Raw genomic sequence first — 17,884 nt, forward strand, 5'->3', positions numbered from 1 at the left:
ATCTTAAATAACGTTAAAATTTGTTGTGAAGGATCAAAATTACCTATATCATGAATATTTCGTGGGTGTTTAATTTTTGACAATGTTCGCAGTAGACATTTTATCAACAAATGTATCATTAAGCAATTGTTTCACTGTCCATTTAAATGCTTTGTACAAGGCTGTGATTTGTGAAAAAATAACAGGACAAAGATTCAGGCTGAACAATAACAAAATATACTTGTTTTTTGACCAATCACAGTGTTTTAGTATATATGCTTTTATAAGTATTACCCAGAATGCATGAGATTCTGAAACAGGGAATAACATAGACCAGAATTTTTTCGTATAAACTGGTTTCAATAACATATAGAAATATTTCACCAAATGTTACAAAACTCATTTTGGCTATTCCAGAAATAATTCTTTTGACAGTTTGTTTTGTTTTTGGAATAGTTCTTATAAACAAAAATTATTTCATTAAAACAACATTATTTTTTCCTTCAAACCCTGTTTTTTTTTATTCAAGTGAATTTTGATGTCAGTTTTAAAGGCAATGGCAAAGATGGTTTCTTTGTCTTGTTTCTATCGACAGACATTACACAGTTCCACTAAATATTTTGTGTGTTCAACTTTCATTTGGAGCTTGTTGCTCACCTTTGTCTAGACAATCTTAACTTGTTGCTTGTCTCTGTCTAGAAAATCTTAAGTTGTTTTTTTCTTATAAAAACGGTAAAATTTAATGTTTCTGTTCAATAAATTTTAAAATAAGTCACATCAATTTCTGTTGACTTCTATCTATTCACTACTTGACATCCTACCTTTTGAGCTCCTTTTGGATTGCAAGCCTTGGCATCTACCTGAAGGAAAATAAAAAAATACTTTTAACCTTAGTTTAAACAAAAATAGGAATATATATATATATGTGAAAGTAATAAAAATCTTTGCTATGTCACAGCTTTGTAAATAGAAGCAATCAACCTTATAGCAGGATACTACTTTGTATATTTTGGATATAAGAGGTATCCAACTTTTAACTAAGCCTTACTCTTGCAGAGACAAATTCCAACCTATAATTGTTATGGCGAACAGACTTAAAGTGAGCCTCTTGTGTCTTTGGAACCAAAAAGACTGTCTCAAATTTCCTGCTATATCCCAGATAAGGACTGCCATCATGGTCATTAACATGATAAAACAAAATCAAATAAAGTCTTAAAATCTATGTACTACAATCTTTTATATCAATCCTATTCTTTGATTTGTGGCTATGATTCTAGTGGAATTGTCACCTTAATTTAACTTTTAAAATTTGTGGGAAAACAATCAACAATGTACTGAAGCAAAATATGTGAACCATAATACCACAGCAGGTCATATAGAAAGGTATCCAGAATACATCAACAGGGTTCCCACTAAGGATTTTTCAAGGTGAGTCCAATTGTGAGAATTCAAATTTTATTGCTATGTAATTTATTACTTTAGTCCACATGACAAAATAGAGCAAGGAAATGAAATCAAATTTTGATAATTCTTAAACTTTTGTCATAAAATGACGATATTTGCGCTCAGTGTATACAACATTTTACAAACTTAATGAATCTTTGGACTCACTCATAAACTAGCTTTAGTCAGAACCCTGTATCTGAATGTATTTAAAAGGATCCATTCACCTTATTTGATTCAACACCCACCTGTCTTCCATCAATGGAATGTTGAGTTGAAAGGACGGTGTCCACACAGTTTGGATCTTTAAATGTGACGAAACCAAATCCTCTTGATTTACCAGTCTGGGGATTTTTCATAACAACACAATCACATACTTCTCCAAACTGACTGAAGTAGTTCAATAAACTATCTAAAAATAGACAAAACATATTTTTCCTAGTATCTTTGTCAAAAGAATGGTAAATAACATTAAACATAAAATCAAGTTTGAGCCCTGCATATTAGAAGAGTTTACCTGTACATCTTTGAAGTATGTGTATTTTGAAACTTTATTCTATAGAAATAATGTCACTTAGAATAAAAACAATGTAAAAATGTTCATCACTGACTCCTTTTCATCACTGATAGATATAAGAAGATGTGGTATGAGTGCCAATGAGACAACTCTCCATCCAAGTCAAAATTTATAAAAGTAAACCATTATAGGTCACAGTACGATCTTCAACACGGAGCCTTGGCTCACACCGAACAGTAAGCTATAAAGGGCCCCAAAAAATTACTAGTGTAAAACCATTCAAACGGGATAGTTTGTTTTTAATAATTCCATTCGCACAATGTTTCTTTGAAAGAATTTGTAAGCATTTTTTTTTATAATTATCATGGAAAAGACAATGAACTTACCTTGATCTGTATCCCAACTCAATCCTCCAATAAACAATTTTCTGCAAGGTAAAAAAAAATTAATTAAAACGTAATCATCAGATAAAAAAAAAAATTACTGGTATATATCATTCTTACATAAAATATACAGGTTAGAAGGAGACTGTAAGGTTCATCAGGCCTCTTTTCATAATATACTTTTGATTGGCATTTCTAGACCTATTTATTATCTGAAATGGGTTTTTTAATGCAGGATCACTTATTCAATATATATATCCCTTAAGGATTATCATAGTACACTTTGATGATTAGTCCTGGCCTGTAAAGACTTGATATAACATATAAGTTAATATAAGATGACAGGTTTGCTTGAAGTCTGAATGAGGTGTCAGGTAAGTGATATGTCTTCTTGCAAACAGCTACCGTCAACCCCTGCCAACTTTTGAAAATCCACATGGTGGGTTCAAGTGTATGACTGATTTTGAGGATTACAATTTGCGGCATTTTTGCATGCACTGTTTTTTACTATAAAATACTGTCATATATCTTCTTATTTCTTCTGGTATACTGATAATTTTTGCTGATGATGAGGTAATCAGATAAAAATGCTTTTTTTTTCTATTTATTTGCATGATTCATGTACCCATTTTATTGTGTAGAAAAGATAGTACATGTAGCTAGAAAAGCAGCAAAATCTTCTTGTGTAGGACTGTAGACTTTTTTTCATTAACAGATGTGGACAAAGGAGGACATTCATCAGATTACTTATTACTCTGATTATCTTATAAATAGAATACTTTAATTTAAATAATTTGATAATTCAATAACAATAATGACAACAGTGTAAGAATCTACCTAATGGCCAGATAAGTTATTATTATCCCATTAAGTTTATGGCAGTACTGTAACTCAAATGGTATTAAAGTGAGCACACTTCATTGGCTAGTATTAAACTTTATTTTTATTTTAAAAGTCGGATCTAACTCAAAGCAATGACAATGTCTTATGAGCAGTTCTTTTGTATTATCTGAACATTCTCGCTGGAATGTCTAAGAGTTGCTCAGCATCTGGTCGTACAAGAAGTTACTGTCACTGAAAGACTTGGTAGTGTTCTGAGCTATGAAAGACTTCTGATAAAGTTGATCAGTCCTTGCCATCTTGCATGCAGTTGCATTCAGGCCACTGCAGTCAACTTTGCATTCTTTATTTCAGACTTTGCATATGGTACATGTATGTGCATGATGTGATATCCCTACCTTTAAATATGTCAACCAGTATCTGCATTAAACCAGGCTTTACGTCTTAGGTGGCATAAAAACCTTCTTGCAAGTGATAATTTGTCCATCATGATCAGGATTTTTATATTTCTAACATACAGACTTATGCACGAATCCAGGTCTGTTTGCCCAAAATCACGTTCGCTCCCATTCAATTTTTTAATCATGTTTTAGTTAGTGTGTTGCTATAAATAAGTTGTTTTATTGTTTCAAAATAAAGTGACATTCTAACAAAACATAAACAGGTTTCCTTTAGTGTTTTATTAGTTATTTTGACAACTGAATAATAAATAAATAATTGTCATGATGATCATGGCAAAGTTCCTTGATCTAAGGCTTGTAAAACAAAGGCAGAAGATACCAAACGGCTATCAAACTCATCACAATGATTTTGCCACAAACAACGAATAACACATAAACCGGGCCACAAATCACGTTTTTAGGTGTTTATGGTGTTGCATGTCAGCTACAAGTACCTACAGAGCATTTATTCCAATGAGTAAAGAAGATTGAAGGTACCAACATATATAATATTTCTATATATATGCTTATTTGGTGTTGTATTACAGCTATCATTTACGATATAGAGCATTTGATAAATATACATCTAAAAAATATCAAATATTTAAGAAATAATTCATGGGGCTTGAATATATTGTGATTTTACCACGGGTTGGCACTTTATGCTAAATATTTTACCCTGAGCGAAAGCGAGGGGTAAAATATCGGCATAAAGAGACAACCCGTGGTAAAATCGCAATATTTTCAAGCCCCCATGAATTATTTCGATTCTAATAGGACAAAGTGCTCTAGGTGAAGGCAATTATTTGCCGTTCCCATAAACAAACGCACTATTAGATTGACGTAAAAGCACGGAGCAAACTGAATTAGTGACATGCTTAAACTATTTACAATAAGGTATTTAGATAGTTTTGGATGAATTTAAATCATAATTTTACTTATATGTCTTATATGTGTGACAGAGTATATTTTTACATATTTCATTTATTAGTATTTTACATTTTATTACATGCCAGATATTATACTTTATTCATTCACTCTGATCATTTGATCTTTTGATTTATAGTTTATTATCTCTTTACACTATAAATTGTATGAAAGTTCTAGTCAGTCATACTTCATTGAGCAAAATTTTAATTGTATCTACCCGTCCAACTCATTAGTAAATTAATTGTCACACCTTGTTTATCTTTATGGTCAGTTCTTATTGGTCATTCTGGACACACCTCAGATTTTGGAAAAGAAGTAATGGTGGTTAATTCTTGAAAATTGGAGACATACATATTTAATATTTACTTCTTATTTAAACCATATATAGTGATGAAACTTATATAGAGACATTCTATTTAGTGCTCGTTAGTACTCACTGAAGTTTCCATACTTTGGAATCACTGTAGTTATTGGAAATTACATTCTTTATATCTGGTAAGTAGATTTTATGTTCTTTGTGGTGTATGAAAGGCGTATGCAGTGCATGCTATACAATTCTGCCCGTTTATAGGTAAGTATGCCCATAGACCTTAGATATGATAGGAGTAAGATAGTTTATGTATTAATCTGAGAATATATGATTTGAATCTGTAGTTTGGATGTAGAAAGGGAGATTTACGAATGATTTTGAAAGTGACCTTGACCTTTCAGTTATGGATCTATGACGTCACATTGACAATTGCGTTAATATTGCCATATATGGTAATTTTGTGTAATAGCTTGATTTTATTATATCAGTCTTTAATATGTTGTATTTTGTATAAGGGATCATTATTTTCCTAGATCCTAGTATTTACTATTGTGTATTATTTTCAGGACACATAGATTATGATGTTCTTGTAACATACTGGTTGTACTGTAGATGTTAGATATATAACCTGGTTCCACAGATTGGTAAGGGTCATATTATATTGTACCTATATGTCAGTTAACTTGAGTTCGATAATAGATATTAAACATTACAGTAGTGCATACGAACTTAATAGCTAGAATACTATAGTGAACAGTTAATAACCTTCGTATGGTAAAGGTTTTATGAATGACACTCGTTTATGAAGTACGATACATTCGACTTGTTTATAATACGCTTGGTTGATTATAATGATATGCTATTTGATACGACTTATCAGATACATGTATTTGTATTTAGAAATATAATTGCAAGTTTGTTGCATATTATGAATGTCACTGCATTCTTGATACTCAGTATAGTTTATTGTATATGGAATAGAATATTTCATACGATCTTGTAACATTGTTAATTACACCAGTATACTATTTGTATGATTCTAGTATAAGAATTTAATAAGACTGTGATATTGATAAATGTGATAATTATATGCTATTGTTATTGCAGGGTTATTTTCCCTATGTTTACTTGTATAATAAAGTGATGTCAAAGAACCCTAGACTTGTCGTTTATGGAACCCCCGTAAAACAAGACTATTATAATGGCGCCCAACGTGGTTTTTCTGGTAGATCAGACGTTTTTGGTGAATAATGAAGAGAATGAAGAATTATTCGTATTTTGGCAATACACGATACCCGTAGATGTCGCTACACCTCAGTGATTACCGATTGACAATAGATGTTACTTTTAAACTGAGTTGTATTTAATGTACCGGTGTGTGTTTTGACTTTATAATTAAATATCATTTAGTAAAACTTTTGATACATACTAATTAGTTGATTGACATTGAATATATTCTTTATTTGTATTTGAACTGTGTATATATAAACATTGATTGTGTCACTTGATTTTTTTTTTAAAAATAACTTTCTTTGTTCTTTTTCCGTAAATTATGAAAAGTTATCTCATACATATTAGCTGTATTTGGAATTAAATTTTTGTTGTAAAATTTTGTTGAAATAACTGTAAATTTTCATTCAGAATTTGATTATGTAATTAGCTTTCGAACACATTTACAGTTAGTTAACTTACATTAAAATTTGAAAAAAGTGTGACACAAAGGTAGAAAAGTAAACAGTTGCTACTGTTTGTAATTGATATATATTATATTTGACTTTGTAAGAAAATACATTGTGTTGATATTTGTACATTGAAATAATTTGCATATTATTGTGTACATAATAAATAGATTCATAACTGCCCAATCCCCACTCCTGTAAGTTAGGATTGTTGCAAAGACCAGAGACACGACAAATACTCTTTTACTCGTAAAGTTCCACAGAACTTTGCTGTCGCAGATATTTACCTATAAAATTTGAAGGTAAGTGAAAAATATAAGTACAGAAGTAACTGCCTGGAGTAACTTGTACATTTGAAGTAGTAGGTATAAAGCACTAAGGAACTAGAAGTATACATATTTATAGTTGAGTAAGTATACGTGTTGTTTGATTGATAGGTTCTGGCTATTTGGGGTACTTGATAGGTGTCTACATTGTGTTGTATAGGTAGATCTGTTGCTTCGGTTCTTGTTGTTGACTGACTGATTCTTTAATACATTTTAAGTTTAAGGACTTTCAGTGATTTCATTGATGATACAGTGATATTATTTACAGCAGCAGCAGCAGTACCAGTTACTACTTTACATTATATTGTATAATATATATTTGCTTATATAGTTATATATATATTTTTTGATTATATGTAGCAGTTAGTCGTACTCAGTTAGGAATAAATTACACACATTTTGGTGAGTATTAGGTGTGTGTGATTTTCAGAGGCATAGCTGGGTAGGAACTTTAAGAAAGGTACGTGCGTGTATATTGATACTACTTATATTTGTTTTCCTTATACATATTCATTGGTTTTCAGTTGTGAGGTATTGTTAGCCACTGTGTACATTATACTTTTATATAGTATTTCTGAGATCCATTTTGTATTTTTTTTGTATACATATAGTAATCAGAGTTTTGATTTCAGTATATTGATTTACCATTGCGGAGTTGCATTTGTCATCTAATCTGTTTATTTTCAGAGGAGTTAGTCATTTCAGTCCATTACTATATTACTCTATATTTATTTAGGCACTGTTGTCGAGTTTGTTGATACTTAATCATAATTTTGATTTCAGACCTTTGTAGTAGTTAAGAGTTACTAATCTTATTCTTTTGACAGGATATTCATTTAGATTTCCAGATTATGGTATATCATATTTGGATTTGCATTGATTCTATATTTATTGTTTTCTGTAGATTAGACAGTAGACTGCAGATATTAATCTTATTTTTTTTTTCTTCTTAGATTTCAGGTATTTAACTTATTTTTTTCCTATTTAATTTCAGAAACTTTATTTCTGTTATAGGTATTTAAAACGTTTTGTTTATTTTATTTATTCCAGATGATTTCTTTGTATTTTAGGATAAATTAACATTATTCATATATTTGTTTTTCTTTCAGATACTTTGTTCCTATTGTAGGTACTTAACATACTTATTTTGTTTTAGCACTAATTTTTGGTATATATTTGTATTCATTTCAGACATATATTTTTTCTTCTTTTAGGAACTTAATATTTTTTGTTTTTGTTTCAGAAGATTTTGTTTATTTCAGATTTCATCTCAGCATTTTATTTCTATAGTTTAGGTATTATCATTTTGTACAGCCATGTCGGATTATCTATCCAAGGATGAGATAAGCAACATAGTTTTGGCCTTCAAGGAGATGGACCTCAAACCATGCGCTCAGACACCAGATGATTTCAAAACCTGGATGGAAGACTATAAAGACACAGATGATGATTTATGGAATGTCTACTTACCACGGATATCAGCATTTTCCGGAGATGCAAAGACTAGTACACCATATGACCTATGGAGATATGAGGTACAGTGTCTCATCAAGACAGGACATACACATGAAACTATCACGATGGCCATTAGACGTTCTTTGCGTGGAGATGCTAGCAAGGTTCCCATGCGACTTGGTCCGGAAGCAACCATTGACGACATCATTGATAAGATGGACAGCATATACGGATCTGTTTATCCACCTGAAGCTTTACTTGGCCAATTCTACACGGCCAGACAGCAAGATGACGAAGACGTTGCAACATGGGCTTGTCGATTAGAGGAGATACTAAGCAAAGCCAAGAACAGAAAGAATGTGACCGAGGAAAACATCAACGACATGCTTACATCCAAGTTCTTTGATGGATTGAGACCGGAGATGAAGAATATTGTCCGCTACAAGAAAGATACCATCACAGATTTTCATTCCTTACTGAAAGCTACAAGAGAAATAGAGAATCAACATAACATCAAGCCATCTTTGAAAAAGAAACCATCTATGCATGCTACTAGTAAATCAACGACAACAACTGTAGAAAACAGGCAAATTCAGCAGCTTACAGCTTTGGTGAAACAACTCTCACAAGATGTCAAGGCTTTGAAGGAAGATAGAAATTGTGACCAACCATCTACTAACATTCAATGGTCAAGAAGAGATACATCATGGACACCATACCACCCAGACGAAACAACCATATACAGACCAGTAGAACAACACAGAAGACGCAAACAGAATGATTTCACCTGTTGGCGCTGCAGGCAGCCAGGACACTACGCCGTAGACTGCACTGTACGACTTGATCATTCAAGAAAGACACAGCGTGCTCTGAACCTCCAACAAACGTTCATCATGAAACAATCAACACAACAAACTGAACAGAAATCGTCCACATCAGGACTACTTGGTTCATCAAATGAAGTCACTATTACTATAAATGGAATTAATACAACAGCACTTCTCGACACAGGTTCAACTGTATCAACGATAAGCGAGAGTTTTTACAATCAGCATCTATATTCAACGCCATTACAGTCACTCAGTTTTGTTTTGAACATAGAATGCGCCGATGGACAACGTTTACCTTACAAAGGATACATTGAAGCTGACTTGCAACTTCAAGGAGCAGCTGACAACAAGATTCAACCTGGTGTATTCCTCATCATACCAGACAGCGAATATCATAAAGAAGTACCACTGCTTATCGGAACAAACATCTTATCTGAAGTTATGAAGGACATCAAACAAGAACATGGTACACGTTTTCTACAAGATACTAACCTGATGACACCATACTACTTAGCATTCAGATGTATGACCTTAAGAGAGAAAGAACTTGAAAGACAACATAACCGTTTGGCACTGGTGAAATCAGCAGAGACAAAACCGATTATCATACAACCTAACACCGAAGTAGTTATCAAAGGCTATATGGACAAGATGTTACCGTATCCATCAACCGTTTCCATGCTGTATGCAACTTCAAACTCAGTAATACCTAACGACTTAGATATTGTACCAGCTGTAATCACATACGACCAGAATCAACGAGATGATATTCCAGTTCACATTTCGAACATTTCTACAAGAACAGTAACCGTTGCACCTAGAGCTCTTTTATGTGAACTTCAACCAGTGACCATAACAACAGAACAAGTAAAACCAGATGACAACAATCAAATTGATATCTTCAAAGATATACACTTACCAGACGATATGAAACCAGATGAACTTCAACGAGGAAAGAACTTGATAAACCGATACAACGACATATTCTCCAAGAGCGACACAGATATTGGTTATACGTCGTTAGTGAAACACCGAATAGATTTAACAGATAACACTCCATTTAAACAACGACATCGACGAATACCACCGTCAATGCTAGAAGAAGTCAGAGATCATCTTCAGCAATTACTGTCAGCAGGCATCATAAGGCGTTCACATTCACCATGGTCGTCTAACGTCGTCTTAGTCCGGAAGAAAGATGGGAAACTCCGCATGTGCGTTGATTATCGTCAACTGAACCAGCTGTCCATCAAAGATGCCTACGCACTTCCGAGAATTGAAGAAATCCTTGAATCGCTAGGTGGAAACAAGATATTTACAGTGCTTGATATGAAGTCAGGTTATCATCAAGTGGAGTTAGAGGAGGAGCACAAACAACGAACAGCTTTCACTGTAGGACCACTTGGTTTCTTCGAATTCAACCGATTGCCATTTGGGTTAGCGAATTCACCAGCTACATATCAGAGATTGATGGAAGAATGCCTTGGTGACTTACATGCAAGAATTTGTTTCATCTACTTAGACGATCTAATCATCTTTTCAAAAACCTTGGACGAACATCTAGATCGCCTCGAGAGAGTTTTCCAGCGTCTCCGAGAAGTTGGCCTAAAGTTATCTCCGAAGAAGTGTTCTTTCTTTCAACGAAAGGTGAAATACGTTGGTCACATCGTATCAGAGAAAGGAGTTGAGCCAGATCCAGATAAGATCGACAAAGTCACTAATTGGCCAAGACCAACAACACCCGAAGAAGTCCGACAATTTCTAGGCTTCGTTGGCTACTACAGGAAGTTCATCAAAGACTTCTCAAAGATTGCTCGCCCTTTGACGGATTTGATGCCTACAACAGGAAAAAAGATTAAAGGAAAGAAGCCGAAGAAAGATCACAAGCAACAACCATGGCAATGGAATAGAGAACAGGAGAAAGCCTTTCAACAGTTGAAAAGTCATCTTGCATCACCGCCAATACTAAGTTTTCCCGACTCCGAACATCCATTTGAGCTGCACACCGACGCTTGTATTAATGGACTTGGAGCTGTTCTTTATCAGACACAGGAAGGAAAACAGCGAGTGTTAGCTTATGCCAGCAGAGGCTTGTCAAAATCAGAAACTACCCAGTACACAAACAAGAATTCCTGGCGTTAAAATGGGCCGTCACAGAGAAATTTAAGGATTACCTATATGGCCAGAAGTTTACAGTTTACACAGATAATAACCCTCTGACGTACGCACTTACCACAGCGAAGTTAGATGCCACAGGACATCGTTGGCTTGCAGCATTAGCATCCTTCGATTTCAACATCGTTTATCGACCAGGCAAAAACAACGCAGATGCTGATGGACTGTCACGTCTTCCTGGTATTCACACCAAACCAGATAACATCTCAGAGGAATCTGTCAAGGCTATATGCAGCTTAGTACAACCTGTTGCATATGTAGAGTCTTTATCACACCAACCAGATGCTTTAGACAACATACCTGATATGCTCAAAGAACATCAAATCAACATCAGAGATGAGCAGATGAACGACTCTACAATAAGATACTGGATAGACAAAGTCAGTAAGAAGATGAAACCCAGAAAGCATGATGTACCGTCGTCACCATTCCACAACATGCTGTATAATAATTTTGACAAGCTGAAGATCAAGCGTGGTATATTATACAGAACAACTACTGACAACGACACTACCAAATATCAACTTGTACTGCCAGCGTCTCAGATCTCAACAGTACTCAGATCACTGCACAACAATATGGGACACCAGGGAAGAGACAGGACAACATCATTAGTCAAAGAGCGCTTCTTCTGGTATGGCATGACTAGAGATATTGAACAGTGGATCCAGAGATGTCCAAGATGTATATGGCGTAAGACTCCAACCAACGACAGAGCTCCATTGACCAGTATCAGAACTACTCAACCCATGGAGATAGTCTGTATGGACTTTCTGAAGTTAGAAGTTTCCAAGGGCGGATACCAGTACGTATTGGTGATTACAGATCATTTTACCCGATACGCACAGGCCATTCCAACGAAAAACATGACAGCCCGAACCACTGCTGAAGCTTTCTTCAAGAACTACGTGGTACATTATGGACTTCCAGAAAGAATACACAGCGACCAAGGTGCTAACTTTGAGAGCCGTCTAGTCAAAGAGTTATGTGATATTACCGGCATCAAGAAGTCACGGACAACGCCATATCACCCACAAGGCAACGGACAATGCGAAAGATTCAACAGGACACTCATCAACATGCTTGGAACTCTTGAGAAAGATAAGAAAACAGACTGGAAGTCTTACATTGGTCCTATTGTCCATGCCTACAACTCGACCAAGCATGACACTACAGGCTTCACACCGTTCCAGCTGATGTTTGGTCGACAGCCGAAGCTACCAGTAGATTTAGCTTTTGGGATTGACAGTGATAGAGAACCGAAAATTATGACGAAGTATGTTGAAGATCTGAGACAGAAATTAAAGAAATCTTACCAACTTGCATCATCAGCTGCAGAAAAATCACAGGGTAAACAGAAGCAAGCTTATGACATCAGAGTTAAAGGAGCCATTTTACATAAAGATGATCGAGTACTTGTGAAGATTCTTGCCTTCGATGGAACCCACAAGTTACAGGATAAATGGGAAGAAGATCCATATGTAATCCTCGATCAGCCCAATACAGAACTACCTGTCTATGTAGTTAGGAAAGAGAATGGTCATGGAAGAAAACGAACGCTTCATAGGAACCATCTACTACCCATTGGAAGCATCAACGAGGAACTTGTGGAAGAGAACACAACTCACCAAATGCCAGTTCCTTTGCCAAGAAGAAGTAAAAGAAAACCAGCATCACCAAAGAAGAAAACTGCTCCAGTAGAAGTTTCAACAGACTCCAACACAGAGAGTGAGGATGAATCAATGGTGTATGTCGTGGTTGAAGAGCCTCCGCAAGATGTTCAACAAGATATTCAGCCGGATGGCGTTATCCAAGCAGATGATGAAACAGCATCGGTTGAGGAGGAGGCTACTGTTCCTGGTAACGCTGATGACGATCAGGACCGCACCGAGGAGCAATCTGAATTAGAGGAGGACGCTTCTTTGCCTGAGGAATCAGGAGGTTCAGAGCACGAAACATCACTAGAAGATCAAGTACATGATTTGGCAACAGATGCTTTACATGATGTAACAGATGATGATAGCACGGAATATGAGAACATTGATGATGAAGAAGAAAAAGATGATGACACACCAGAACCACAACAAAGACGATCTACCAGAACCAAGACATCAACAGCTACAACCAAGTACAAGGATTTTGTTGTACCACCAGTCTCCAAGAGTGCACAACCGGAATGGATGGTTCGTGCTGACTACCTTAGGACTGCAGCATCCTCTGGAATGTTTATCAACATGGCTGATGACGTTTCCAGAGCGATGTTGAAGCTGATCACCAAGACAGACGATTAGATGATATATTGTATTTCAGTTTTGTCCAGTATTAGACGAGGACGTCTTTTCCTCACACAGGGGGAAGATCATTGTTGTATATTTTTGTTTATTGTCACCATGATTTCAGTTATGTCTTGGAAGACATTCTCGCAGCAGGGGGAGAATGTGACAGAGTATATTTTTACATATTTCATTTATTAGTATTTTACATTTTATTACATGCCAGATATTATACTTTATTCATTCACTCTGATCATTTGATCTTTTGATTTATAGTTTATTATCTCTTTACACTATAAATTGTATGAAAGTTCTAGTCAGTCATACTTCATTGAGCAAAATTTTAATTGTATCTACCCGTCCAACTCATTAGTAAATTAATTGTCACACCTTGTTTATCTTTATGGTCAGTTCTTATTGGTCATTCTGGACACACCTCAGATTTTGGAAAAGAAGTAATGGTGGTTAATTCTTGAAAATTGGAGACATACATATTTAATATTTACTTCTTATTTAAACCATATATAGTGATGAAACTTATATAGAGACATTCTATTTAGTGCTCGTTAGTACTCACTGAAGTTTCCATACTTTGGAATCACTGTAGTTATTGGAAATTACATTCTTTATATCTGGTAAGTAGATTTTATGTTCTTTGTGGTGTATGAAAGGCGTATGCAGTGCATGCTATACAATTCTGCCCGTTTATAGGTAAGTATGCCCATAGACCTTAGATATGATAGGAGTAAGATAGTTTATGTATTAATCTGAGAATATATGATTTGAATCTGTAGTTTGGATGTAGAAAGGGAGATTTACGAATGATTTTGAAAGTGACCTTGACCTTTCAGTTATGGATCTATGACGTCACATTGACAATTGCGTTAATATTGCCATATATGGTAATTTTGTGTAATAGCTTGATTTTATTATATCAGTCTTTAATATGTTGTATTTTGTATAAGGGATCATTATTTTCCTAGATCCTAGTATTTACTATTGTGTATTATTTTCAGGACACATAGATTATGATGTTCTTGTAACATACTGGTTGTACTGTAGATGTTAGATATATAACCTGGTTCCACAGATTGGTAAGGGTCATATTATATTGTACCTATATGTCAGTTAACTTGAGTTCGATAATAGATATTAAACATTACAGTAGTGCATACGAACTTAATAGCTAGAATACTATAGTGAACAGTTAATAACCTTCGTATGGTAAAGGTTTTATGAATGACACTCGTTTATGAAGTACGATACATTCGACTTGTTTATAATACGCTTGGTTGATTATAATGATATGCTATTTGATACGACTTATCAGATACATGTATTTGTATTTAGAAATATAATTGCAAGTTTGTTGCATATTATGAATGTCACTGCATTCTTGATACTCAGTATAGTTTATTGTATATGGAATAGAATATTTCATACGATCTTGTAACATTGTTAATTACACCAGTATACTATTTGTATGATTCTAGTATAAGAATTTAATAAGACTGTGATATTGATAAATGTGATAATTATATGCTATTGTTATTGCAGGGTTATTTTCCCTATGTTTACTTGTATAATAAAGTGATGTCAAAGAACCCTAGACTTGTCGTTTATGGAACCCCCGTAAAACAAGACTATTATAATGGCGCCCAACGTGGTTTTTCTGGTAGATCAGACGTTTTTGGTGAATAATGAAGAGAATGAAGAATTATTCGTATTTTGGCAATACACGATACCCGTAGATGTCGCTACACCTCAGTGATTACCGATTGACAATAGATGTTACTTTTAAACTGAGTTGTATTTAATGTACCGGTGTGTGTTTTGACTTTATAATTAAATATCATTTAGTAAAACTTTTGATACATACTAATTAGTTGATTGACATTGAATATATTCTTTATTTGTATTTGAACTGTGTATATATAAACATTGATTGTGTCACTTGATTTTTTTTTTAAAAATAACTTTCTTTGTTCTTTTTCCGTAAATTATGAAAAGTTATCTCATACATATTAGCTGTATTTGGAATTAAATTTTTGTTGTAAAATTTTGTTGAAATAACTGTAAATTTTCATTCAGAATTTGATTATGTAATTAGCTTTCGAACACATTTACAGTTAGTTAACTTACATTAAAATTTGAAAAAAGTGTGACACAAAGGTAGAAAAGTAAACAGTTGCTACTGTTTGTAATTGATATATATTATATTTGACTTTGTAAGAAAATACATTGTGTTGATATTTGTACATTGAAATAATTTGCATATTATTGTGTACATAATAAATAGATTCATAACTGCCCAATCCCCACTCCTGTAAGTTAGGATTGTTGCAAAGACCAGAGACACGACAAATACTCTTTTACTCGTAAAGTTCCACAGAACTTTGCTGTCGCAGATATTTACCTATAAAATTTGAAGGTAAGTGAAAAATATAAGTACAGAAGTAACTGCCTGGAGTAACTTGTACATTTGAAGTAGTAGGTATAAAGCACTAAGGAACTAGAAGTATACATATTTATAGTTGAGTAAGTATACGTGTTGTTTGATTGATAGGTTCTGGCTATTTGGGGTACTTGATAGGTGTCTACATTGTGTTGTATAGGTAGATCTGTTGCTTCGGTTCTTGTTGTTGACTGACTGATTCTTTAATACATTTTAAGTTTAAGGACTTTCAGTGATTTCATTGATGATACAGTGATATTATTTACAGCAGCAGCAGCAGTACCAGTTACTACTTTACATTATATTGTATAATATATATTTGCTTATATAGTTATATATATATTTTTTGATTATATGTAGCAGTTAGTCGTACTCAGTTAGGAATAAATTACACACATTTTGGTGAGTATTAGGTGTGTGTGATTTTCAGAGGCATAGCTGGGTAGGAACTTTAAGAAAGGTACGTGCGTGTATATTGATACTACTTATATTTGTTTTCCTTATACATATTCATTGGTTTTCAGTTGTGAGGTATTGTTAGCCACTGTGTACATTATACTTTTATATAGTATTTCTGAGATCCATTTTGTATTTTTTTTGTATACATATAGTAATCAGAGTTTTGATTTCAGTATATTGATTTACCATTGCGGAGTTGCATTTGTCATCTAATCTGTTTATTTTCAGAGGAGTTAGTCATTTCAGTCCATTACTATATTACTCTATATTTATTTAGGCACTGTTGTCGAGTTTGTTGATACTTAATCATAATTTTGATTTCAGACCTTTGTAGTAGTTAAGAGTTACTAATCTTATTCTTTTGACAGGATATTCATTTAGATTTCCAGATTATGGTATATCATATTTGGATTTGCATTGATTCTATATTTATTGTTTTCTGTAGATTAGACAGTAGACTGCAGATATTAATCTTATTTTTTTTTTCTTCTTAGATTTCAGGTATTTAACTTATTTTTTTCCTATTTAATTTCAGAAACTTTATTTCTGTTATAGGTATTTAAAACGTTTTGTTTATTTTATTTATTCCAGATGATTTCTTTGTATTTTAGGATAAATTAACATTATTCATATATTTGTTTTTCTTTCAGATACTTTGTTCCTATTGTAGGTACTTAACATACTTATTTTGTTTTAGCACTAATTTTTGGTATATATTTGTATTCATTTCAGACATATATTTTTTCTTCTTTTAGGAACTTAATATTTTTTGTTTTTGTTTCAGAAGATTTTGTTTATTTCAGATTTCATCTCAGCATTTTATTTCTATAGTTTAGGTATTATCATTTTGTACAGCCATGTCGGATTATCTATCCAAGGATGAGATAAGCAACATAGTTTTGGCCTTCAAGGAGATGGACCTCAAACCATGCGCTCAGACACCAGATGATTTCAAAACCTGGATGGAAGACTATAAAGACACAGATGATGATTTATGGAATGTCTACTTACCACGGATATCAGCATTTTCCGGAGATGCAAAGACTAGTACACCATATGACCTATGGAGATATGAGGTACAGTGTCTCATCAAGACAGGACATACACATGAAACTATCACGATGGCCATTAGACGTTCTTTGCGTGGAGATGCTAGCAAGGTTCCCATGCGACTTGGTCCGGAAGCAACCATTGACGACATCATTGATAAGATGGACAGCATATACGGATCTGTTTATCCACCTGAAGCTTTACTTGGCCAATTCTACACGGCCAGACAGCAAGATGACGAAGACGTTGCAACATGGGCTTGTCGATTAGAGGAGATACTAAGCAAAGCCAAGAACAGAAAGAATGTGACCGAGGAAAACATCAACGACATGCTTACATC

General features: G+C 34.0%; 2 protein-coding genes across 7 annotated transcripts in view; one reads left to right on the forward strand and one right to left on the reverse strand.

Annotated features, from left to right (window-relative positions):
* Nucleotides 1-17,884, reverse strand: part of LOC127733079 (DAZ-associated protein 1-like) — a 48,827-nt gene that overhangs the window by 23,355 nt on the left and 7,588 nt on the right. For all 6 annotated transcript variants that reach the window (XM_052242363.1, XM_052242359.1, XM_052242360.1 and 3 more), the window contains exons 2-4: nucleotides 2,326-2,366; nucleotides 1,671-1,834; nucleotides 801-839 (exon numbers count right to left, since the gene is read on the reverse strand). In XM_052242363.1, coding sequence (XP_052098323.1) covers nucleotides 801-839; nucleotides 1,671-1,834; nucleotides 2,326-2,366 — 244 coding nt within the window. The remainder of the gene's footprint in view (nucleotides 1-800; nucleotides 840-1,670; nucleotides 1,835-2,325; nucleotides 2,367-17,884) is intronic.
* On the forward strand, nucleotides 11,989-14,614 carry LOC127733081 (uncharacterized). The gene is made up of 2 exons (XM_052242366.1): nucleotides 11,989-14,215; nucleotides 14,597-14,614. The coding sequence occupies exon 1, from the start codon at nucleotides 12,057-12,059 to the stop codon at nucleotides 13,596-13,598; it is 1,542 nt and encodes a 513-aa protein (XP_052098326.1). The 5' UTR covers nucleotides 11,989-12,056; the 3' UTR covers nucleotides 13,599-14,215; nucleotides 14,597-14,614.

The sequence above is a fragment of the Mytilus californianus genome, unplaced genomic scaffold (assembly GCF_021869535.1).
Source record: "Mytilus californianus isolate M0D057914Y unplaced genomic scaffold, xbMytCali1.0.p SCAF_3, whole genome shotgun sequence".
Taxonomy (NCBI): domain Eukaryota; kingdom Metazoa; phylum Mollusca; class Bivalvia; order Mytilida; family Mytilidae; genus Mytilus; species Mytilus californianus.

Coding starts and splice junctions, on each gene's coding strand:
- LOC127733081 (XM_052242366.1), top strand. CDS start 12,057: ATGGAGATAGTCTGTATGGACTTTCTGAAGTTAGAAGTTTCCAAGGGC.